General features: G+C 38.3%; 1 protein-coding gene across 1 annotated transcript; it reads right to left on the bottom strand.

The window, feature by feature from the left end:
• Positions 1-14,628: 14,628 nt before the first annotated feature.
• On the bottom strand, positions 14,629-15,770 carry LOC128655692 (putative nuclease HARBI1). Its single transcript, XM_053709273.1, has 3 exons — positions 15,697-15,770; positions 14,815-15,116; positions 14,629-14,725 (listed from the first exon to the last, which is right to left on the bottom strand). The coding sequence occupies exons 2-3, from the start codon at positions 15,053-15,055 to the stop codon at positions 14,721-14,723; spliced, it is 246 nt and encodes an 81-aa protein (XP_053565248.1). The 5' UTR covers positions 15,056-15,116; positions 15,697-15,770; the 3' UTR covers positions 14,629-14,720.
• Between the last annotated feature and the right edge of the window lie 10,113 nt (positions 15,771-25,883).

Raw genomic sequence — 25,883 nt, 5'->3', positions numbered from 1 at the left:
TTAAGTTAAGCTCCCCCGGGCAAGTTGGCAGTGAGTGAGTCTCACGTGTGTTAAAGTTTCTCATATTCATTCCCATAATAGAGTTTTGTTACCCACCTGAAACTCATGTTGATATCTGATGCTTGCTTTGCTTATTTGTGTTTTGATGCTATAAAATTGGGCTGTGCTTAGAAAATATTAAGTGGCTATGCATGATTATTATTGTTGCTATTATGCACAGAGAAATTACATGTATAAGGTCGACAAAAAAAAAGAGTTAATAGTTTCTGAAAAAGACAGAAACATTTCAAAACACTGTCAGTGAGCACTGCTGTGTGGTAAATAGAGAAATCTCTGTGTTAAAAAATGTAGCAGGCAAAGAAGGGGGGCCACCACGGAGCGCGCACACAGAACAGAAAAAAAAAAGAGAAAAAAAAAACTGTTACAGAAGCTCCGTTTGTAAGACTTTTTGTTTGCTTGCAGCAATGAAAAGGAAATTTTGTATATTGAGATGCATAATGTGTGATGGTCTGTCGGTTCTCACTGTGGTATGCGTGTAACAGATTTACTTTAAACCAAAAACAGAATGTATTATTTGAAAATGTTGGTTCCAATCTCTGCAGAAAATGGCCATTCTGCGTGGATTCTTCTGACTCCAATACATTTTGAACTTGGTGAAAAGTTAATCTTGGGGTATTTTTATATGTATTTTGTATGCTATGAAATAGATGTTTTTCTGAGAAAGGAAAAAAGGGAGTGAATCTCTGGTATGCGAGATGAGATGGGTTTGTGTGTCTGTATCGCTGTAAAAATGTTTCTTTCTGTTTCTCTGCTGGGAAATCAGACGCTGTAAGGAGGTATTTGTAGTGTTATTTTTTTATACCTGTGTTTTAAAGTCAACAGCATGTTTTAAGTATGTGGTATTAATAAGCAGTTTTAGTTTTAAGTGATAATTGTTTTTTGGCATGTAAATATATGATATTGTTTTTGCAAGTAAGTAACGGCTTTGAAAGTGCGATGGTGTGTGTGATTTTTTGTCACGCTCTGGTAAATATGAAACTGTTTCTCGTATGATTAATGGGTTAACGTATGTTGTATTTGTAAGGTCTGTGCACGGAGTTAGTGCAAAAAATGAAATATAGTTATAGGCTGTAATTGAAATTTTATCTAAACGTGCGTCCGTTTTTGTTGCAAGTAAATTAATTTGCAGGTCATGCTACAGTACAGAGGTGGAATTTGTGTGGTAACATAGTGTTGCTATTAATGTATTGTCCATGACTTGTTATACAAGCTGCATAGTATAAAATGTAGGAGAAGTTGCATTTGTAAGTCTGTGTATAGCTGATGTAAATTATAACGGGTTGAATTTCGGATAATCCTTATCTTATATTTGTCTGTAAAATCAGAGCTCAGTGCGTAGATGGCGCAATAGAAAATTGTCATTTTATTATTTAAAGGATCAGTTCACTAATGTGAAAGGAGTTCAGGAGCAGTAATAACACTGTATTAGTAGTTTGCAAAATATATTTTAAGAGACCTTTCTTTGTATATATTCTTTTTAAATCTGCCGTTTAGATAGCAGATGTTTCTTTTGCAGTATAACTTAATTCTCTCTGTAATGCAAACTGAAGTGATAAGTTGTCTACAATTTTAGTGTAGCGATCCGTGAGACTAGCGAAAAAAAAAAAAACACAAGAAAAAAAACAGAGGAGTGAAAATATTTAAAGGGATACAGTCAAATTGATATAACATCTGAGAATTTACGGGAATATTTACAGAAAAGACAATGAGGTTTACTGTAAGCCTAACACTAGTATATTTCACTGTGTTAGCAGCTTCAATTAAAGATTATTTTTTAGTTTGGGTAAAATGTCCCTTTAACTAGCCTGCATCCCACTGTGAGTGCGTTCTTATGCTGATTTTGCTTGCTTAGGCTACTTAATGATCGTCAGTATACATTTTTTATCATAAGTAAGGCCAATGGACCATAATCCTTGGGGACTTCAACATTCCCATTGACAACCCATCTGCCCCTGCTGCCTCTAAACTTCTTCCACTTACATCCTCCTTCGGTCTCTCACAATCCACCCTATTCCCAACCCACCGTGATGGACACTCCATTGACCTGGTTTATTTTCCTACCTCTGTTCTATATCTGACCTAACCTGTCACCCTTTTCCCATCTCAGACCTTCACCTGGTCACCTATAATATTAATGCAACAGCTAAACCAACTCCTCCATCCCGCCCCCGCAGCTGTAGAAATCTGCATGCTGTGGATCCGCTCCAATTTTCAAAAACTATTCAAGATCTCCTTCCTCACACTTCCACTATAACCTGCCCTGATCTTGCAACATCCCACTATAACAAAACTCTCTCCTCTGCACTAGACACACTTGCCCCTCCCCAGCTGCGCAAAACATCACGCCGTCAGTTGCACTCTCAGCAAACACGCTATTTGCAAAAATGCTCCCGTACTGCTGAGCGTGTCTGGAGGAAAACTCACTCTGAACCTGACTTCATACACTATAAGTTTATGCTTCATTCACACACTTAGCCCTTCACGTAGCCAAGCAAACCTACTTCTCCTCCCTTATATCTACTCTTTCCTCAAATCCTAAACGACTCTTCTCCACCTTTAACTCTCTCCTCTACCCTCCAGCTCCACCCCCCTCATCTGTCTTTAGTGCTCAAGACTTGGCAGACTTCTTTTTAAACAAAACAAATTCTATCCGGAGCAACATCCCAACACCAACCTGCAATACTCCATCAACAGGCCCTGCCACTCCCTCTGCCAGCCTCTGCTTCCTCCATCCAGCCACTGAGAATGAAGTTTCCTCCTTGCTATCTTCCTCACGCCTCACTACCTGCCCACTCAACCCTATACCTTCCCATCTAATACCCTCCATATCTTTTACCCTCATTCCTGCTCTTACCCACATCTTCAACCTATCTCTTTCTACCGGCTCATTCCCATCTTCTTTCAAACATGCAATAGTCACTCCCATACTCAAAAAACCCTCCCTTGAACCTAATTCTCCTGAAAGCTACCGCCCAATATCACTGCTCCCACTAACATCAAAACTCCTTGAAAAACTAGTTTATAATCGCCTAACCTACTTCCTGTCCGCCAACTCCTTGCTTGACCCCCTGCAAGCCGGATTCCGCCCCAAACACTTAACTGAGACTGCCCTTACCCAAGGTTACGAACGATCTTCTCTCTGCTAAAAATATAGGCCACTACTCCATACTCATCCTACTTAACCTCTCAGCTGCCTTCGACACAGTTGACCACCCCCTCCTCCTACAGACCCTTAGCTCTTTTGGCCTCTGTGGCACTGCTCTTTCCTGGTTTCACTCTTAGCTTTCTCACAGGTCTTTTTCTGTGTCATTTGCCAATGACTCCTCCTCTCTAATGCCTCTGTCTGTTGGAGTACCTCAAGGATCTGTTCTGGGTCCTTTACTCTTCTCCATTTATACTTCTTCACTGGGTAAACTTACCAACAGTTATGGCTTCAAATATCACCTCTATGCTGATGACACCCAGATCTACCTCTCCACCCCTGCTCTCTCTCCCTCTGTCCCTTCTCATGTCAGCAACTGCTTATCTGGTATTTCTTCCTGGATGGTCTCTCACCACCTAAAGATTAACATGTCCAAGACTGAGCTCCTTCTTACCCCCCCCTCAAGCTCTACGCCGACCGGTGACTTCTCTATCCCTGTTGACGGCATCACCATTTCCCCATCGCCCCAAGTCCGCTGCCTCGGAGTTACACTTGACTCAAATCTATCCTTCACCCCCCATATTTAATCTCTTTCTACATCCTGCTGCAACCATCTACGCAACATTTCCAAGATTCAACCAAAGCAAATAATACACTCCCTTGTTATTTCCCAACTTGACTACTGGATTAACCTACTTACTGGCCTTCCTCTTTCCAGCCTCTCCCCTCTTCAATCAATCCTAAATGCATCTGCCAGACTGATCCACCTTTCCCGCCGCTCTGTATCTGCTGCACCTCTCTGTGAGTCCCTTCATTGGCTCCCCATACACAGCAGAATTAAATTCAAAATTCTCACCCTTGCATACAAAGCACTCAGCAACTCCGCTCCTATCCTCTCTAATCAACAAGTATACCCCAGCCCGCCCACTAAGATCCAACAATGACCTGCTCCTTGCTTCTGCGACTATCATCTCCTCTCATGCTAGACTGCAGGACTTCTGTCGTGCAGCACCTACCCTCTGGAACACTCTCCCTCATGCTGTCAGGCTGCCCAAATCTTTCTTCCTTTAAATGCTCTCTGAAGACTTTTCTGTTCAGAGAAGCCTACCACCCAACTCAATAATATTCCTTTTACCTAACAACATTTCCCTCCTCTAACTCTGCATTAACATCTTTCTCACTCTTGCAGTCCTCACCTCATGTTTCCCAACCTCCTACCCTTCTAGATTGTAAGTGCCCACGGGAATAGGGCCCTCGATTCCCCCTGTATGTGTTTGTAAATTCTGTCCTGTCTCTTAGTCTTAGAAGTTTTATACTATTGTTTTATTTAAATGATCTGTATCCATGGACAGCGCTGCGGAATATGATGGCGCTTCATAAATAAAGTATAATAATAATAATAATCTTTTCTAAACTATTACTCTTTTAACATTTACTGACTTTCGGTTTTAATGCATAAATCTAATAGACATTGGTGATTCAGCTTTTCTAAACAATTACCGTTATACTTTAATATCTGTTAGAAACTCCTCTCAGGATCGCTGTCACTTGCTATATTTGCAGCCACGCGGCTCTTCGACGGCCATCTTGGTAGAGGATCTCTATCAATGTCCTAGAACAACAGGATTGGATCAACAAGATTGCAAAAGTAGATGGTGCAGGTCTTGATATTGAACTGAGGATATGTAAATATCTTCTAACTGTCTGATGATAAGATAAAACAGACTTGTGTATATAAATGCCAATTAATAAGAGTGCAGTATACTCACTCCATAAGATGTATAATGTCTGCTCATCTGTAGGTCACCCCACGGGTATGTAGCATGATAAACTGGAAACAAGAAGAGGCTCCAATGAAATACACATAAAGATTTACTTGAGAAAACAAGTAATAACTTACTCCATCAAATCTCTGATTCTGGCTATGTCACAGAAAAGAAAGCAAGGTGATATTCCAATGTTGATAAAAAAGCTTTAATGGCTCAATGCGTTTCAACGTATGCAAACGTCTTTTTCAAGAGCAAGTTAAAAAACAAGTAAAACAATAGAAAAGTTTGTATGCTGTGATAATTGCGGTTTAAATACAGATGGCTCAAGTTCCAATTTCCTGTGTAAAACAGGAAATTGGACTCACAAACTATGAATCACATAAGAAGTTTAAATATGAAATAAAGAAATTATAATGGACATAGAATCTGTACAGTCATAATAATCGCAATCGAAACCAATAGGAATATTTTGGATTTGTAAGTTCTCAATCAAGTAGTTTTCCGTGAAGAGTTCCATTTCAGGTCCGCCTTTATCACATGATGTTATTCATCCTATAGTAGCAGGGCATGAGCGTGTCATGAATTGCGATCTGAGTTGTCCATATTGCGTTGTCTGAGTGGCTCAACCAATAGCATTAGTCCCATATAAAGAATGTGTGACCGTATTACGGGCCAATCTAAATAACAAAATAACAAGTGAACAGTAAATGTTGCTAAAAGAAACAATAGTATTCAGCTTGAATTCAATTATTGACTTGGTTATATCTATCTTACCAGTATACAATAAAGTTTTGAGAATATCGATGTATATAACAAATTTAAATTTTCATAACATAATATTTAGAAAGCATTATAACCTTATACATTTTTTTAAGTGACAATAGGTGCTAATAAAAAATTTTTAGAAGTAATTTTAATATGCTAATCTTAAGAATTATGATTTAAAGAAAAAATATTTTATTTTAATATACTAAAGAAGATAATATTTTATAAAATAGTGTGCACTAATAATTAAAGAAACAGTTTGCTTAAATCCAGTGTGAACTAATTTAAATCCCCTAATTTACAGCTGTGCATATAAAGTGCTAATATAGAAAATGCTATTGATTAAAGTACTATTTATGATATACCCAATCTTGTTGCAATGGTTGTGAAAATAAACTGATAGAAAATAGGAAATATAAAAATCAGAAGAACTATTCAAAATAGGTTTAAACAAATGCTGCTATTCTGATGTCCTTATTCAGACCCCCAATTATTATAGGTTCTTAGAGTATGTATCCACCAGAGCTCCCTTTTATCTAATTCATCTTCTCATTTTCCTCCTCTCCAATGTGTGGATACTTTTTCTATACCTAACCATAGGAATTTTTTTTTTTTTTTTACTTTTTTTTATTGAGGTTGTTATAATACAGCATAAAAGAGAACACAGAGTTTGGCAGTCGTCAATCAGAAAGATATACAGTAACATTTTAGATAATAATATTAATAGACACAGGTAAATACATGTTGTGCTAATAAAAATATGACAGTCTGGAAAGTAGGAGATCCGAAAATCTAGGCTGCGTGGCAACTTACTGAAAAATAATTGCTCATACATAGATTACTGGTTCTATGGATCTCTATTTCACAAACCATAATAGTGTAAAAAGAAAAATAACTACCTGTATATGAAAAATAGGAAATCCAACATTTTTTATAACAGTAGGTAACTGAGATAAATATAAGAGTAGAAAAAGGACTAAACAAACATCAATGGAACCTCATTTTCTTTTAGGGGGTATTAGGGAAAGGGGTCAGTGGGCAAGAGCCACTCGTATAATATAATGGGGAAGAGGGGGGGAGCATGTCTTACTGATTCTAGGATAAAGGTCTTCCAAGAAATATGAAGATCGGTTAGTTCAGGGATACTAGTATAGATAAGTTTGGGCCTAGAGGGGCTCAATTTAAATATAGGGTATACTGTATATACGGTTAGCCGGTTATATTGGGATGTTTCTAAAAGATAGGCCTCCTGGGGAACTGGGCATTGGGATAGGTAATGTGAAAATCAACATAAAGTCATATAGTTATTTACCAATGTACTGGGGCTACATATTCTGGGACAATTATATCCAGCTGCCGTGTCATTTATATATATATATATATATATATATATATATATATATATATATATATATCTGAGTGATATAGCTTTATAGGACTTTGAAAGGGTTTGAGAAGAGAAGTATATGTAAAACATAATACAAGTAAACACATGACCAGGATACATAATCAGTTCTCATTATCAGATGACCTAGTGAGAGTAAACACACCTGTAAAGGAAAGCTAATATTAATCAGAAAAGATAACAGTGATATTCAGCTGAATAATATGGATTCCAAACCCTGTTACACAAGTGAAACATTGCAAATCTTATTTAAAAAAATCTATGTATATGTTATTTCTATATACCATCTATAGAGCTGCATTAATTATTCTTTCTTGGGGTATTGCAATGAGTGCAGAGAATAAACGATGCAAAACATAGTGAACATGGGTTTAGAGCCCGCCCCATTAAACAATAGTAAGAAACCTCTGTATGGGGTAAATTTCCATAGTAAAGGAAAACTATCTAGAGTTCTAAAGGTGTAGAGGTGTCTCTGCATTTTTGTTCTTTCCCACAGGCTTAGTAAGACAATCAATAGAGTTATTCAACAGTCAAGCCCAGAGAGATAAGATTATAAGCATGTAAAAAGTTAAGACCTATTTTGACTCAGTAGCGGGTAACCCCTATATGAATAATGGGAAGTAAAGTGGACCATAAGGTTATATGTGAAAAAAAATTTTTTTAAAAAATTGGGGTCCTCTGGTAGGTGGGGTACTGTTAGGTATTACTGAGGTGTCCATTTTAGGTGGCAAGAGTTTAAGGCAGTTCTTTAGCGGGCTACATGTTACAGTATTGGGTGACCTGTAGGTGAATATATTCTTTCAGGGCTGACTAGCCGATTCCCCCTTTAAGAGAGATGTGTGCCGGAAAGAGGCTGATGCTGGGGTCCTGTAAGGCTGTAACAGGTATTTGCTTCAGAACCGTTGACTGTTGTGGGATAACATCCAAGACCAAGTCCTGTATAGAAAGTGCAGCTCCTTCTATTAGATGGGTAGATATGTAATTGCAGATCCCAGGCCCCCTCCGGATCAGTGTATAGCTAATGTAGAGACTGTGAAGCTTGTATTGCGGGCTGACTTTAAGTGCATCCAAAACCTGCTGAGGACCCGTATGTAGAAAAGCACTGTGCCGCTCAGTTGAATCTTCGATAACCCTTGACAGTGTGTCTCCTTTGTGTAGTCTTATCGCATGGCTGCTGAATAACGTCCGAAGTATGTAGGCTGTCACAATATATTTCTGAGCCTTCTTCCGATAATCCCTGTGGTGGGGAGGTGAGAGACCTTATTTCCCAGGTTAAGATATCATGGTGCAAGTCTAATCTGTGGATTAAGGCATGTAGGGCGTTCACTATCTGTACCTCCATATCGTTCCTAGCAGGGACCTCACCGGCAATATTTTGGTTAGGTAGTATGTCTTGTAATGGGCTTAAACCGGAGTTATTCCCCCAGCAGTCTAGTTCTGGTGAGCTTCAAGAAGCTGTATGAGGGCAACGGTGCTATTCACCTAGGCTGTACTAGTATAAGGCTATCAGTTCTGCTCGATTGAACAATTGCACGGAGCTCCACGAGGGTTGAAACATGGCCTCTCCTTTGGTAAAAGGAATGAGCTGTGAAAAATATAAAAGCACGCTAGGCTGTCTCCTTAATTCCCCCAGAAGCCCTCTAGGACAGGTCTTGAAAACGTTAGCCACCAAATTGCAGAATCTTGGGCAGTTCTGAGCGGTCAAGTATATGGTTATATATGTTTTATGAGCAGAGCTCACTCTATGTGCGACCGCTCAGTTGCCTGGCTTGCTCCGCCCCCACCATAGGAATTTTTTAATATCAAATCCTTGACATGCATTACAATGTAGAGGTACACCATGATCTTCATGTTTTTTATCTATTTTATTTAGATCTGTTTTATAACATCTGTTGTACTGTTATCCAATGTGTTATTTCTAATGTTCATTTAATTGCCATGTGATGTTCAATCCTTATCAATACTTGCTATTATTCTAAAATGTATAGCGGTCTTATTCCATAATATTAAAGGGACAGTTTACTAAAAATGTTCTCCCCTTTAATTTGTTCCCAATTATCCACTTTACTTGCTGGAGTGTATTAAATTGTTTACAAGTAGCTCCTTTACCCTTATATTGGCATTTGAAATAGTTGATTTAGCATGTGGTATCCCCACCTATTCTGAAAGTTTGTGGCCGCAGGTCCAAGCTATAGATAAGCTTTGTAAACACAGCCAGCAGAAGAAATTACACTCCCAGTGGGCTATAGCAGGGATAAGGTAATAAAATGTTGATTTTCCATTGTTCTCTAAAAGTACTGGTGATTGTTTTAAGGACAGATATAAGATAAAGAAGCAGGTATATGAACATAATGTGATAAAGTAATAAGATCTGATTATACCTACAAGCTCAACCTATTTTATTAGGCTGTGGCTTCAAAAGAGCTTTAATATACACAAATAAACCTTAAAAAGCTAGTTTTCATACATTTTTTACTCTGCAGTTGGTAAAAAAAGCAATTGCAAACACATTAAGGGAAAAACTATTTTACAGTATACTGTCCCTTTAACCTCACCCAAATTTTATCTGTTTACTTAACATCTCACCCTGACCAGACCAGAATCTAACTTTCCAATTGGCCTTTCCAATTGTCTTTGATGAGCAATCAACTAAATATAGTAGACTCAGCTGACTGCCCTCCCTGCATATATTTCACACCAGTCTGGCCTGTGCATTGCTATAACAACATATGTTCACATTTTCAAAGTGAACATTTTATAAGTGATTCACTAGCAATAGAATTATACAAGAATTGGACAAGGATTGGGCAAGGGGCAAGACACAAGGCAAGTACTTTTGTAATATTATGTTTGATATACCTTACTGTTTTCAAATGCAATTGCTACTGTAATACTGTGTCTTATGTGTTTAACTGCTTCCCTCTTTTGTAAAAATGCCTAATATCTTCTTATTCCTTTTTGCTGCCTTTTGTCTCTATAACAAACTACTTTATTCAATTATTCCTTCTCCCTCTCCACCTGCACTGTTCATTAGCCCATCTCTAATGGAGTAGTATGGGCAGGAATAGGGGCCGAGGTTTGGGTGGAGGATTTGTCCTTCCTCAAACCCTGGCAGAGGAGGGAAGGAGAGAGGGTGGAAGAGGAATGGAGGTGGGAGGAGGAGTCAGCCTCAGCTAGGCACAAAAAGAAAAGGGAAAGTGGGGCAGACTGTGGCAAGTGGGGGTGGGGCTGGTGGTAGCCTGTCACAGCCTGCAGGGACAGAGGAGGTAGAGAGGGCTGGTCCCCAGTCACAGGAGGGAGAGTCTGTGTCTGCTGGCCCTTCAGGTGTGAAGGGCAGGCTAAGAGAGGAGAGGTACTCTGAGGAGGAGAAGGAGGCTCTTGTTGAGGCGTACTTGGAGAGGGCAGCTCAGCTGGAGAACCCTAACCTGAGGCCGGCTGTCTGGAATAAGCTGTGGGAGGAGATTCGAGTGGCAGTCAGCTGCTTAGGACGTAATCGTTCTACTGCCAGCATTAAATACCGCTATCATGACTGCAGGAGGGAAACCAAAGCTAAGCTGGCACAGCAGGCCAAATATGCACGTGGGACAGGTGGTGGTCCTAGCAAGAGAATACACCTAAGGTCATGGGAGGAGATGCTGTCCAATGTCATCTCGGATGAATCTGTTCACGGATGTAAGGGGACAATGGACACCTCTGTGCCACCTGAAGAGGTGTATGAAGGTGAATATTCAATATTAAATATAACCATATATGTGATGTATATATGTTGTATATCATAAATACCCATCTGTGTTTAGCTATGAATCTAAATTTACATAGTTGTATTTAATATGTTCAGCAAGCACTCTGTATTGTATATCTGCTCCGACAAGCAAGAATATTGATAATATAATATCCAAGAATATTAAGCATTTCATATAAATCATGTGTCATTGTCCTTAAAGGGACACTGTACCCAAATTTATTATTTTGTGAATCAGATGCAGCATGCAATTTTAATCAACTTTCTAATTTACTACTATAATCAATTTCTCTTCGTTCTCTTGCTATCTTTATATGAAAAAGAAGGCATCTAAGCTTTTTTCTAAGTTCAGAACTCTGGACAGCAGTTTTTGATCGGTGGATGCATTTATCCACCAATCAGCAAGGACAACCTAGGTTGTTCACCAAAAATGGGCCACCATCTAAACTTACATTCTTGCATTTCAAATAAAGATACCAAGAGAATAAAGAACATTTGAAAATAGGAGTAAATCCGAAAGTTGATTACAATTTCATGCTCTATCTGAAGCACAAAAGAAAATATTTGGGTACAGTGTCCCTTTAACAATGTTCCTTTAAGACACAGTCTATAAAGATTCCTCAGTTATGGTCATATATGCTTGGATTTTATCCCAAACACACTATATGTATGTGTGTGTGTGTGTGTGTACATATATATACATAAATATGGAATATAATAGTCTGTATTGTTATGCTACAAAGTAATATATTCTATTAGATAGATAATGTAAACATACCGTATATTTATTTGTAGGTTCCGAACAGGAGGAGTATGAAGCTGCACCAACACCACAGCAGGATGTTCCTACATTCACTGAGGAGGATGAGGATATCTATGGTGACACTACCTCCTATATCAGCCTCTTAGAAGATGATATGCAGCAGCCTAGGGCATATGAGGTGGAGGATGTATCATGCCCTTCTCCATCTACTTCGGAGACAACATTTCATGTTTTGGGTTCTGAACCCCAGCAGACTCATCCTCCTCAACAATGGCAGTTCATGCATACTTCGCAGCAACAAATGGCACAGCCCCCACAGCTGCACCCACCACAGCAGATGATGCACCCCCCACAACATCCTCCTCAGCAGCAGATGATGCACCCCCCACAACATCCTCCTCAGCAGCAGATGATGCACCCACCACAACATCCTCCTCAGCAACAGATGATGCACCCACCACGACATCATTATCCTCAGCAGCAGATGATGCACCCACCACAGCAGCATACAGATCTGCATCATCTGTACTATATGCCTCCCACTCCTATGGCACAACAGGAATCCACACCACCACCCACTGCACCCACCAATGTATTGCTAACAGTGCCATCACAGACAACCTCACAGTCACCAATACGGAGAGACAGCCCTGGAACCAGCCAATTATTAGTTCCTGAGACACCAAATGTACAACAGGGTCCGGCACAGTCCCAGCAGGATGATCTACTGAGGCTCATACATAGAGAGCTTAGGCTGTCCAGGCTCCAGCAGCAGCAGGATTTGAGAAGGATACAGAGCCAAATGGACATCCATAATGCCTCACTCGTCCGCCTGGCAGAGGCAGTGGAGAGGCTCGCGGATAGGCCCCAAACTCCATCCTCCCTTGCATCCTCTGTCATCTCCCTGCAGGACCCTGAATCCCGGTTATTAGCCTCACATTCAGCTGGTGGGCGTCGCACAAGACGCCACACTGCCCCCCTAAGTACCTCTCCTCCAAAGTCTAAATCCCGCCGCAAGAATTAATTAATATTCTTTTTTTTCCACCCAAGATATATCATATCTAATTTTTGCACTAAAGCACTTTTTTAAGTGCGATTTTCATCTCATAAATATGCATCCATTTTTCTAATCCAAATTTGAACATATATCTTAATATTATTCTAATAGCTGTTTATCTGCTAAAAATGAACAGCTTTATTCATTTTTATTTCACATGATGTCAATTAATATGCAGGTGTACATTGTTGATAAATTTATGTGTCCTTTTATTGAGGATATCATATTATGCCGTTTAAGAATACTTGGGGATACGTGTCTGAAATTTATACAGTATATGCTATCTAACATTAGTCAACGTGACATGTGTAAATGTTATGATTTATATTCCACAAGCATATGTTGTTTGATCCTTCAGATGAAGCTAATAAGGGTTATACAGTTATAGAAGAGTTGAAAAGTAAATACTCCTTCCTGTTGATATGGCCAAATACCTTGCATTCATTCTTATAGTCCTATGTGGAATGTAATATCTGAAATATATACCTATCATGACTAATACCTATCATGACTAATGCACTCCTTTTTGTCAAGATTATTATTCAATATTTAGAATAATTAGATAAATGTATCTTTATGATATTTAAGCACTGGTGTATACACAACATATATGTGATTGCCATGATATAGAGGTGATTAATACATTTTAATTGACATCATATGAACAGACACAGACTCTCCCTGGGACCAATGCACAATGCACTTTTAAATTGTTTCAATAACTCCATGTTAAAGACAATACTTCATATCTCTTGAAGTATGTAATATTAAGCACTTATGTATTTTGGTTAATAGTCTAAATATTGCAAATGTATTATCTGCTTTAGCAGACATGACATTACATATATTTTATAAATATTAGTACTATGACACATTATAACTTTAATGTGTCATCATTTTGTATTGAATAAATATGATTTTCACATTGAAAATTACATTTGAATGAGGGTAAATCTGTAATAATAAAACTCATCTTCATGATAAAAAAATTATTTCCTTTGACTTATTTTTCTATATTATTTTCTATGAGGTAACCATGCCATTCAAGTGTGCAATCTCAGGGGATTGTATGTATTGATAATGTATCTTTATTTTAAGGATTATATTATATCTGGATTTGTCTCTTTGAAATGAGCATCTGATATATTTCTTAAAGGGATAGCCTATTCAAAATAAAACTCATGAATTAGAGCATGCAGTATTTATATACTTAAATATGTAATCCTATAATCTATTTAACTTCATTATCATCTGTAATTTACTAAAACAGGAATGTTAGCTTAGGAATCTACCCATTTTGAATCTGCACATGGGGAGCGCTTGATGATTGTTGTCTAAATGTAGGCAACAATCAGCAAGTGCACCACAGGTGATGAACATTAAATGGAATGGCTCCTAAACTTAAATACATGATTGAAATAAGAAACATAAAAAATTAAATTGATTATGAGTACATATGTAAGTTGATTGGAATTGAATGATTTATCTGGTTCATTAATGTTTTATTGTGAACACACTCTTCCTTTTTTTTTTTAAAGTGACATAAATTCCATTATTTTGCTAAAACATATATATTTAAAAGCAAATCTAATATATTTATATTCTTTATATTTCTTAATATTCTTAGTATCCTTTGATTATAGTTTTATTTAGGTAAGATCAGGAGCAGCATAGAACCTATGTTGGAGCTGTTTATTGTTGCCAACATACAGTATATATCCTGTCTGTCATTGGTTCACCCATGTACTCATTTTTATTAACCAGGAGTGCATAGCTGCTCTTTAAATAATTATACCAAGAGAACAAAGTAATATTTGGAATATAATTAAAATGATATTTTAGATAATTATGTTATACATAAATCATAAGATGAATGCATTGATTAGTACATAGCTGGAAATAAAGAAACATTCACCATGACTATATTTGAGTAAAGTATACATTTATTTAGGGAAAATGTGGTAAATATAGGGATGAGGAGAGAGGGAGGGGAGTGGTATTCCATTTCTGAGAATCTTCAATCTGTAAAACATTAAAAGAAACAAATGTGTATTATTAAAAAACATAATCATAAATAACTAAAAGGTCTCATTACAATACTATAAAAATACCTGAAAAGAAATCTTGAATAGTTGCAGATCTCTCCAAATGGGCATTGAGGGGTTGGGGATGATTAATTACATCAGGCTCAAAGATTTCACCTGGGGGCTGTGGTGTTGGAAGTAAGTCGTTCAACATCCCATGCTCCTGTGCCATGTTGTGTAGACAGCAACATGCCACTATGATTTTAATAGCTTTTTCCGGACTGAATTGGAGATCCCCCCCGGATCTGTCCAGGCAGCGAAAGCGCATTTTTAGAACACCAAACAGTCGTTCTATTATAGCACGTGTTCGGATATGTGCTTCATTATATCTGTATTAAAAAAAACAAGAAATATGATTATAATATATAATGTGAAGACAAATCAAATACTAATGAGCTAACTACATTCCTGGTTTGATCTTATAAATCTTTAAACCTTTTTATATATATATATAAATATATTTATATTCAAGCAGAGAGATTTATAAATGCTTCACTGATAATAGATGATTTGTATTTTGACTGTCCCTTTAAAGGCACTCAGTACAACATTGTTATGTCTGTGATAGTGATATATACACACACACACGAGATAATCAAGCAACAAATGTATGTGCACAAACACAGATATATAGCTTAATAAAGGGGCAGGAGCCCCGAAACGTTGCTCAATAAAGGTGCTGTTGCTCCACATAGAGTGCTACCTGTGTGTTCTATTTCATTACATTTACTGGGACTTTGGAAAAGGAGGTCCTCCAGGTTTGCACCTACATTCACCCAAGAGTGATTTAAAGGGACATTCCTATGAAGTGTGTACTGGTCCTACTTTTCTACAGATTATAGTGAGCATTTTGCAAGGCACAATCAATATTTCTGACACACAAGAGCAGAAAATAAATATATATTTTACCTTAATTCAGCAGGCCCAACAACCTGGTTCTCTTTCAATGGTGTCCAAATCCATTTTTTAAGAGGATATGCAGAATCTGCTAAAATATGAATGCATAGATATACAGTATATATATATATAGATATAGATAGATAGATAAACACACATCTTTCCATAAAGCAATGTATGACATACAATAATGTTATGCATATGTCTTACTATGACATAGTTAATATATATCTTTTAAATGATTAACAATTTATTTATTTAATCAATTTCACCCCCTTAGACACATACATAAAGGATTATAAAGCAATGAAACAATAAAATGTCAAAATATTGAACACATGAAGGCATCATAATATATACATAAACACTTACCGAGAAGATGTCCTTCAGGCATTTGATTTGTCTCAAACAATCTCCACACACCAGAATTCCTGAGGAAGTAGGCATCATGGCTACTTCCTGGGAACCCTGCCACGACATTTAATATGCGCATGTTTGCATCACATATAATCTGCACATTTAAGGAGTGGAAGTGTTTCCTATTTCTAAATATTATCTCCCTGCGCACAGGGGGTCTTAGGGCAATATGAGTGCAGTCAATGGCCCCAAGGACATTGGGTATGCCACCTAAAAGAAAAAAGTCCCTCTTAACATCACGCCAACCTCTGGGTGATGTGGGAAAAAAAATAAATTTTCTGCAATTATCATAAAGTCCATCAATAACTTTTGAAAGATGCTTAGAAAGAGTGGACTTATGCACCCCAGTTACAATGCCCCCTGTCACCTGAAAGGATCCAGAAGCCAAAAAATGAAGTGCCCCTAGTAGTTTGGTCATTCCAGGGACAGCCCTGCTTGAATAGCCCTGGCTTTCCAGCCTATCTTGCAACAGGGCATATAACTGATATATTTTCTCCCTGTTGAGCCTGAAACTTTCAAACACCTGCTGCTCATTCAGGGTTTCTATATCCAGCCTCACTCTGGGGATGTCAGGCCTACGCTGTCTAACTTCAGCATTGTCAGCTTCTCTCTCACCCTGCATTTTGAAATATCTGTTCTGAGGTTAGGCTAGGTGTGGTGTTTTTTTTATAGCTGTGTGTTGCTTGTTAACATATGTGAAACTGGTGATTGCAATGAATAACATGGGGGGGAGGGCTTATCTTCATCTCATCTAATCCTTAATTTAATGAACAGTTTGAAAGTATATACTTACTCATGACTTTTATTTTTGATATGAACTATAATTTCAACATATATGTAGTTACATATCGGAAATTCAAAGACACTGAATGTAATTATTATATTTTTCAATTTAAATATATCAGCCTTTATCATAACAGTTAAAAGTAATTATTAAAATTATATGATTTATATAGGTCAAATATATATATACAATTATCATACATATATACATGTAGGAGAAGATTATTATTAGATAAAATTATATTTCTATATGTATTGAGATTATATATAGCATCCCTGGGCAAAGGTTTCATTTTGAATTGGTAGATATTTTATTTATTTATAAAATATTTTACCAGGAAGGATACATTGAGATTTCTCTCGTTTTCAAGTACGTCCTGGGTACACAAAACATTGCATTGACACAATAGGTACAATAAAATAAAAAACAATAATAATACACGATATATGCACAAAAATTTAACATAGAACCGGTAGGAAATATATAATCAACAATGACAGGTGCATTCTGTTTTGAGATATGTAGAGAGGGATCTCTTAAAGGATATTAGGCATGGGGAAGGTTTAAAAGTGTGCGGGAGGTCGTTCCATAATTGTGGTGCTTGCATATATTTTTATATGCACATACATATTGAAATTTCTTTGACAACATGGGTGCAAATATTCCTATACATAGGACCAATAAATGTAGCATATATAATGTTATTTGTACATTGAAACACTCATAATTTTTTTGTGATTTGCAATTTCAATGAGAAACAGGCCTCAAAAAGCTCTTTTTTCCTCCTTTACACCTAGTTGAGCTGGGGGTAATATTTCTCAATGTATCGACAGCCTCCGACAGTGTATTAACGGTTAGCGCTTTCAATGGAAACCTGGTATAATTTATCGATTAACGGCTTCTATTACTTTCTATGGGACGCGAAAATCTTTTCGGCAGCCGAAGTCCGGCAGCCGATATTGAGGTATAACGCGCCATTGGAAACAGTCGTTAAACGCTATTGCTTTCGACAGCATATTTAACGGTTTGCGAGTGCACGCAAACTGAATTACGACTCAATGGAAGCGAGGCCTTACTGTGTAAAACAAATAGCAGTTTATCCGTTCGAAGTATATTGTGGTAAAATGGGGGTTAGTATCTTGGGTTTATTTTTTTATTTTTTGGGGGGGGGGATTCAGCGGGCCAGAGCCGCTCTGGTTAAAGGAAAAAGGGGGGCGTGTCCGGGTGTTAAGGGGGCTATAGTGTTATTGCTATGACATAGTGTAGTAGGATCTCAATTGAGCTAATTATAAACTTTATGGGATGGGCTGAAGGACAGTTAAAGCATAAATGCCTCCTAACATATCTAAGGACACTCTTAGGTTTTACCAAACTAAGATAATTGAGCAGAATATATAGTAGGCGGTATATAGTGTGTGCGAGCTAGATACTGGTAAACATTCAATAAAATATATGTGTCAAACAACAGGTAATACCTTCTGAGAATAGTGTAAAGGGGTAGTGGGGATATGTTAGAGACGTGCATAGGGGGAACAGGAGTCAAGAGCCGTTTATAAGGTGGGGGTTTAATATAGCAAGATGCTATGGGATATTTAGATATGGATGTGGCAGTTAAACGTGATTAAGGATAGAGGGTAATATTCCCTGATGAAGGGTATAGTGTAGTATAGAGGGGTGTTTAGTTGAGACTTAGAGAAGGGGTATTCTAGGATTATATGTTCAGGCCTCTGCAAATTGATAACTATGAAGAGAGAACCGCCATGCCACTAAACCTTAATGGGTGTGATTATGTGCGGCCCAAATTATGAAATGAATTATGTATGGTGACTGAAGTTGTGCAAAAATTAGGAGAATACAATGAAAGAAGAAAAAAGCCAACACATTTAACATATGAAGAAAAACAAGTCCTGTAGACCCCTGTGAAACAACAGCTTAACCACGTGTATAATAATTGTTGCTAATATTATGTCTGGGGCAATTAAGCTGAAAATAATCATCTACCTCATTGGTCTCATTTGGGAAAGTAATGTGCCCCTCACTAAATGATATCAAATGTAAAAGTGAACAAGTTCATCTGTCTAAGGTCTCTAGCCCAGCTTGTGGGATTATAAGGAGTAAGTGAAGGGAACTGAGTATCGCCTAACTTTTGAGCCAAATACAGATCAATACAGGCACCAAATGGGTAGCAACTTAAACTATCAGTCAATATGAGAACATAGAACACTGGCAAATGAACTGAGTAAAAGCGGTACTGTGTAGAGGGAAATGATAAAACTAGACAGTAGGGGTTGTCTACAGATATTTTCACTATAAAGTAACACAATATAAACTTGATAATCTACAAGGGGACATTTGATTCAATTTTAAAATCAGAGACTCTGTTGTGTTCAGGGGTGAGTGCAAGACAGTGAGATAAGTATAAAAATAAACAAGTTTCATGTTACTAGGTTGGAGAGCTCAAATAAACCAGCATCACTTATAAATCTCAATGAAGTCTCTATAATAACTCTGAAATAAAAACTAATTAACAGTGTATAACCCTCATTAGAAACAAAAAGTCAGCTGAGTAGATTTCTTATAGTAACAGTGTGGTGCAGAAAAAAAAAACTGATTAGATTATATAAAATATGTAAACATGGGAATCAGAGTGGGCCAGACACCCAAACCATGAGTTGTCTAAGAGCCCCAAGGAGGGACGCATGTCCATAAAATTAACCAATACCTCTCCTAAGTAAACAGTCTAAGGCGAATATATGGGTCAGAAGAAAGTCACAGGAGTGATGAAAGTCAATCAGACTTGGATGTATAATGTCCGTGTGTAGAGGAACATGCAGTCCAAATATTGCGATATTCACTGCCTCAGCCTTGATAGCGTGTTGTCCTAAGTCACTTTGACCCAACTGTGATGTATAACTAACCTCTATGTCAGACTGCTCTATTTCTTTGGCGCAGTTATGTTCCCGTGGAGGTAAGGCAGTACAAACCCGCTTGTAGTTAGAGGTGTTATAGCCATCTCCCACGCACAGAGCCTCTAGATTTCTAGTGCGTACCCTGATCACTGGTACTAGTTGTGCACCGATACCGGATCTAGGAGAGCTGTCAGCAGGGTCAAGTGGCAAAAGATCCAGCTCTGGAATAATAAAACGTAGGCTCCGTTGTAAATATGACCACTCTCTGCACCTCCGGTTTCTGCACAGACTTGCTCTTGTTATCGCCTGTAGGCTCAGGAGGAGGGTGTAGTTCACCTGCTTTGGGATTCTTATGTTGTGTAGTGATATCTGCGGCCCCAATAGTCATGCACGTATCTTGATTTCGTTTACTCCCTGGCTCTCTTAGGGTGAGGCTGAGATCGTCAAAGTTGTTAAGAATCTGCAGCTCAAGATCTCTAAGTAGAAGTTTAATCTGTAGATAAATATCTTCCTCAATATTTGGGTTTGAGATGACAAAAAGGGTTGTAGATTTTAACAGAATTATGCAGCTTTACTCAGGCGACAGACCCACCGGAGTGTAGTGAGATGGTAGTGTTAGGCCGCCGCTTTTAGTCTCAGGCAGGCCAAAATAAGATTTCTGCTTATGGGAGCAGGGTGGTAGATATATCTTCGAGCTCCTTATCTACTGCTTGATTCCTACTCAAGGTTAGGTAGAAAGATGGCTTGTTAGGGAAGAGACAATGAAGATAATTTCACATTATATGAGGAGCTCTCCCATTTTGCGGCTCATCGTGGCTGTGGCTTGGACACGCCCCCGTGGTGTAGGTATTTTACTTTCCTCTCGTTGCACCTTTCAATAAATACATCCCATCTCTTCCCTCACATTTTCCTCATTCGAAACCCACATGATTCGCTTATTCTCTCCTCTTTCTATACGTGTCGCAGTCATATACCGTCCTCCTGGCTCCTCAACTCAATTTCTAGATCACTTGGCTGCATGGCTATCTTATTTCCTTTCCTCAGACACCCCTTCCCTCATTCTTGGTGACTTCAACATCCTCTTGACAATCCCACTGCCTCCTCTGCAAAACAACTTCTGCAACTCACTTCCTCTTTTGGTTTGTCACAATGGACTGATTCTCCCACTCACAAAGATGGTCACTCCCTTGACCTGATCTTTAGCTATCGATGCACCCTCTCAAACTTCACAAACTCCCCCTTTCCTCTTTCTGACCACCATCTCCTTACTTGCAACATATCATCCCTCCCTACAACTCTCCCTCATTCTGCTCCTCACACCAAACTTCACAGAAGCATTACGTCATTAGGTCAACAACAGCTTTCTAATTCCCTCAAACCTCTCCTCTCATCCTTCTCCTTTTCATGCCCTGACCAATCTATCTGCCACTATAATTCCAACCTTACATCCGTCCTTGACAGTCTCGCCCCTCTTACCATAGCTCGGAAATCAAACACTCATCCTCAGCCCTGGCATACTCCTCTGACACGATACCTACGCAGATGTTCCCGTACTGCTGAGCGGCACTGGAGAAAATCTAGGAGTTCAGCTTATTTTCAACACTACAAATTTATCTTAAACTCCTACTACCCTTCTCTACTCTTATCTCTCTAAACGTTTGTTCTCCACTTTCAATACTCTTCTCCGCCCTCCCCCACCTCCTAATACAACTTCTCTGGCAGCTCAAGACTTTGCCAACCACTTCAATAACAAAATCAACTCCATCAGAAATGAAATCAGCTCAACATAATTCCATTCTATCACCCCCTCAAATGCTCTCAATCAACCACAACCCACATAACCTTAAACTTAGCTCATTCTCCCCTGTTACTGAGGAAGAAGTTTTGGCACTTATACTGCGCTCTCACCTCACTACCTGTCCCCTTGACCCTATCCCCTCACAGCTACTCCCCTCCCTCTCTGCCACCCTCACCCCTATACTCACACACACTTTTAACCTCTCCTTCAGCACCGGTATATTTCCCTCATCGCTGAAACATGCAATGGTCACACCTATCCTCAAAAAACGTTCCCTTGATCCTACCTCCCCATCCAACTACCGCCCTATTTCCCTCCTCCCTCTTGCATCAAAGCATCTCGAAAAACTAGCTTATGCACGCCTATCCCATTTCCTTACAATAAACTTCCTCCTTGACCCATTGCAATCTGGATTTCGTCCCCATCACTCCACAGAAACAGCAATTGTTAAGGTTACCAACGACCTACTTACAGCAAAATCAAAAGACCACTTCTCTCTGCTTATTCTCCTTGATCTGTCTGTAGCCTTTGACACTGTTGACCACCCTCTCTTGCTCCAAACCCTCCGATCCTTCGGCATATGTGACACAGCCCTCTCGTGGCTCTCTTCCTACCTGTCAAACCGTACCTTTAGTGTAGCCTTCTCTGGGGCCTCCTCTGCCCCGTCACCACTTTCTGTCGGAGTACCGCAAGGCTCTGTCCTCGGTCCCCTTCTCTTCTCAATCTACACGTCATCACTAGGTTCCCTAACAAAGTCCCATGGTTTACAATATCATTTGTATGCCAACAACACCCAAATCTACTTCTCTGCACCAGACCTTTCTCCTTCCTTGCTAACCCGTGTCACTAACTGTCTTTCTCACATCTCCAACTGGATGTCCTCTCACTACCTCAAGCTAAATCTCTCCAAACCTGAGCTCCTTATTTTCCCCTCTTCTTCAAAACTCTCCACCCCAATCTCTCTATAACTGTTGACAACTCCATCATTACCCCTACCCCGCATGCCCGATGTCTCGGGGTCACATTTGACTCAGATCTTTCTTTCACTCCTCACATTCAGTCTTTGGCTAAAGCCTGCCGCGTCCACCTTAAAAACATCTCTAAAATTAGACACTTCCTTACACAAGACACAACTAAGATTTTAATCCACTCTCCCGCCTCGATTACTGCAACTCTGTCCTCTCTGGTCTCCCCACCTACCGCCTAGCTCCTTTACAATCCTTAATGAATGCCTCTGCCAGACTCATCTTCCTTACAAGTCGCTCTTCATCTGTTGCACCTCTCTGCCAATCTCTTCACTTGCTTCCTCTTGCCTCTAGGATCAAACACAAAATTCTCACTCTGACATACAAAGCCCTCAACTGCACTGCTCCCCCCTATATCTCAGATCTTGTCTCCAGATACTCTCCCTCCCGTCCCCTTCGCTCTGCTCACGACCTCCTACTCTCCTCCTCTCTTATCACCTCATCACACTCCCGTATACAGGACTTCTCCAGACTGGCTCCCATCTTGTGGAACTCTCTGCCTCGCTCCACAAGACTCTCTTCTAGTTTTAAAAGCTTCAAGTGCTCCCTAAAGACTCTACTGTTCAGGGATGCATACAACCTACACTAACATTTCTTTATACCAGTTCCTCTCCTCTATTGCTATCCCTGAACCCCCCTAGCATGTAAGCTTAAGAGTCCAGCTGTTGGTTGATCACCTTCTCAAGAGCTGACTACAACAGTGCAACTCTTGGCAGGGCCCTCTACCCATTTGATCCCTATAACTGTTTTTTTGTACTCCGCCTTTGTTAATAGCGCTGCGGAATCTGTTGGCGCTCTACAAATAACCGATAATAATAATAGATGCACTAGGATGCGTGTTTTCAAAAACCTAGTGGTTTGACCTAAGTATTGCATTTTACAGCTGCACTGTAGAAGGTATATGACATTATTGGTTTTACAAGTTATAAAATATTTAATTAAAAAAGTCTTGCCTGTGACTGAAGATACAAAAGACATATGTTTGTTTAGTATAATTGCAGCCTTTACAATGGCCGCAAGTATAAAAACCTTGTAGATTTGAAATGAACACTGGAACTTTGGGGTCATACCTTTTATCAAAGAGGGTGCTAACTTTTGCTTAAAGTTAGTACCCCTTCTAAATGTAATTTGTGGATTATTGGGTATAATCTTTTCCAGGATTTCATCCTGGCTGTGAAATGAATAATTGAAGAGATTCTAGATCCCCTTTCCAAATTCATAGGACATCATCAATATACGTTCGCCATGTCACCAGGTCCGCCCCAATTACGACATTGGACCATACATATAGATGTTCAAAGTGGTCCATGTAAATACTTTCAATTCTGGACATAACCAGATTAAAAACATCATTAAGAGACATTAGTCCCATATAAAGAATGCGTGACCGTTTTATGGGCCAATCTAAATAACAAAATAAAAAGTGAACAGTAAATGTTGCTAAAAGAAACAATAGTTTTCAGCATGAATTAATTTATTGACTTGGTTATATCTATCTAACCAGTATACAATAAAGTTTTGAGAATATCGATGTATATAGCAAATTTACCTTTTCATAACATAATAACCTTATAAAAGGTGACAATAGGTGCTAATAAAATAATTTTAGGAGTAATTTTAATATGCTAATCTTAAGAATTATGATTTAAAGAAAAAATCTTTTATTTTAATATACTAAAGAAGATATTTTTAAAAATAGTGTGCACTAATAATTAAAGAAATAGTTTGCTTAAATGCTGTGTGAGCTTATTTAAATTCCCTAATTTAAAGCTGTGCATATAAAGTGCTAATATACAAAATGCTATTGATTAAAGCCCAATCTTGTTGTAATGGTTGTGAAAATAAACTGATACAAAATAGTAAATATAAAAATCAGAAGAAGTATTCAAAATAGTTTTAAACAAATGCTGCTATTCTGATGTCCTTATTCAGACCCCAATTATTATAGGTTTGTAGAGAATGTATCCACCAGAGCTCCCTTTTATCTAATTCATACTAATTCTAATTTTCCTCCTCTCCAATGCGTGGATATATTTTCTATACCTAACCATAGGATTTTTTTATATCAAATCCTTGACATGCATTACAATGTAGAGGTACCCCATGATCTTCATGTTTTTTATCTATTTTATTTAGATGTACTTGGATACTTTTCAAAAACCTAGTGGTTTGACCTAAGTATTGCATTTTACAGCTGCACTGTAGAAGGTATATGACATTATTGGTTTTACAAGTTATAAAATCTTTAATTAAAAAAGTCTTGCCTGTGACTGAAGATACAAAAGACTTATGTGTTCGTTTAGTATAATTGCAGCCTTTACAACGGCCGCAAGTATAAAAACCTTGTAGATTTGAAATGGACACTGGAACTTTGGGGTCGTACCTTTTATCAAAGAGGGTGCTAACTTTTGCTTAAAGTTAGTACCCCTTCTATATGTAATTTGTGGACTATTGGGTATAATCTTTTCCAGGATTTTATCACTTTTTAAGACATGCCAATGTCTCTTAATGATGTTTTTAATCTGGTTATGTCCAGAATTGAAAGTATTTACATGGACCACTTTGAACATCTATATGTATGGTCCAATGTCGTAATTGGGGCGGACCTGGTGACATGGCGAACGTATATTGATGATGTCCTATGAATTTGGAAAGGGGATCTAGAATCTCTTCAATTATTCATTTCACAGCTAAACAATAATAATATGAACATAAGATTAACTCCAGAAATACATGAAACACGGGCTACTTTCTTAGATTTAGCTATCACAGTTATCGATGGCGTTATACACACAAAAACTAATTTCAAGCAATGTGATGTTGATACTTATATAAAACATGATAGCCAACATCACCCTTCATGGCTTAAAGCTATTCCAAAGGGACAGTTTCAACGCATAAGACGCAATTGTAACAAGGTAGAAGATTATGAGGAACAATCAAAGACATTAAAAACAAGATTTATACAAAAAGGATACAAAAAAGAAACCCTTGAATTAGATAGACAAAAAGTGAAGAATTTGGATCGTGAACAATTACTACAGGGCCATAAACGAAAATTGGCAGATACACAATCAATTCCTAGGTTTATAACTACTTTCAATTCTGGTCATAACCAGATTAAAAATATCATTAAGAGACATTGGCATGTCTTAAAAAGTGATGAAATCCTGGAAAAGATTATACCCAATAATCCACAAATTACATTTAGAAGGGGTACTAACTTTAAGCAAAAGTTAGCACCCTCTTTGATAAAAGGTATGACC

Source organism: Bombina bombina, chromosome 4 (assembly GCF_027579735.1).
Source record: "Bombina bombina isolate aBomBom1 chromosome 4, aBomBom1.pri, whole genome shotgun sequence".
NCBI classification, from domain to species: Eukaryota; Metazoa; Chordata; class Amphibia; order Anura; family Bombinatoridae; genus Bombina; species Bombina bombina.
Note: the sequence above shows the minus strand (reverse complement) of the source record. Positions and strands in the feature narration are given on the sequence as shown.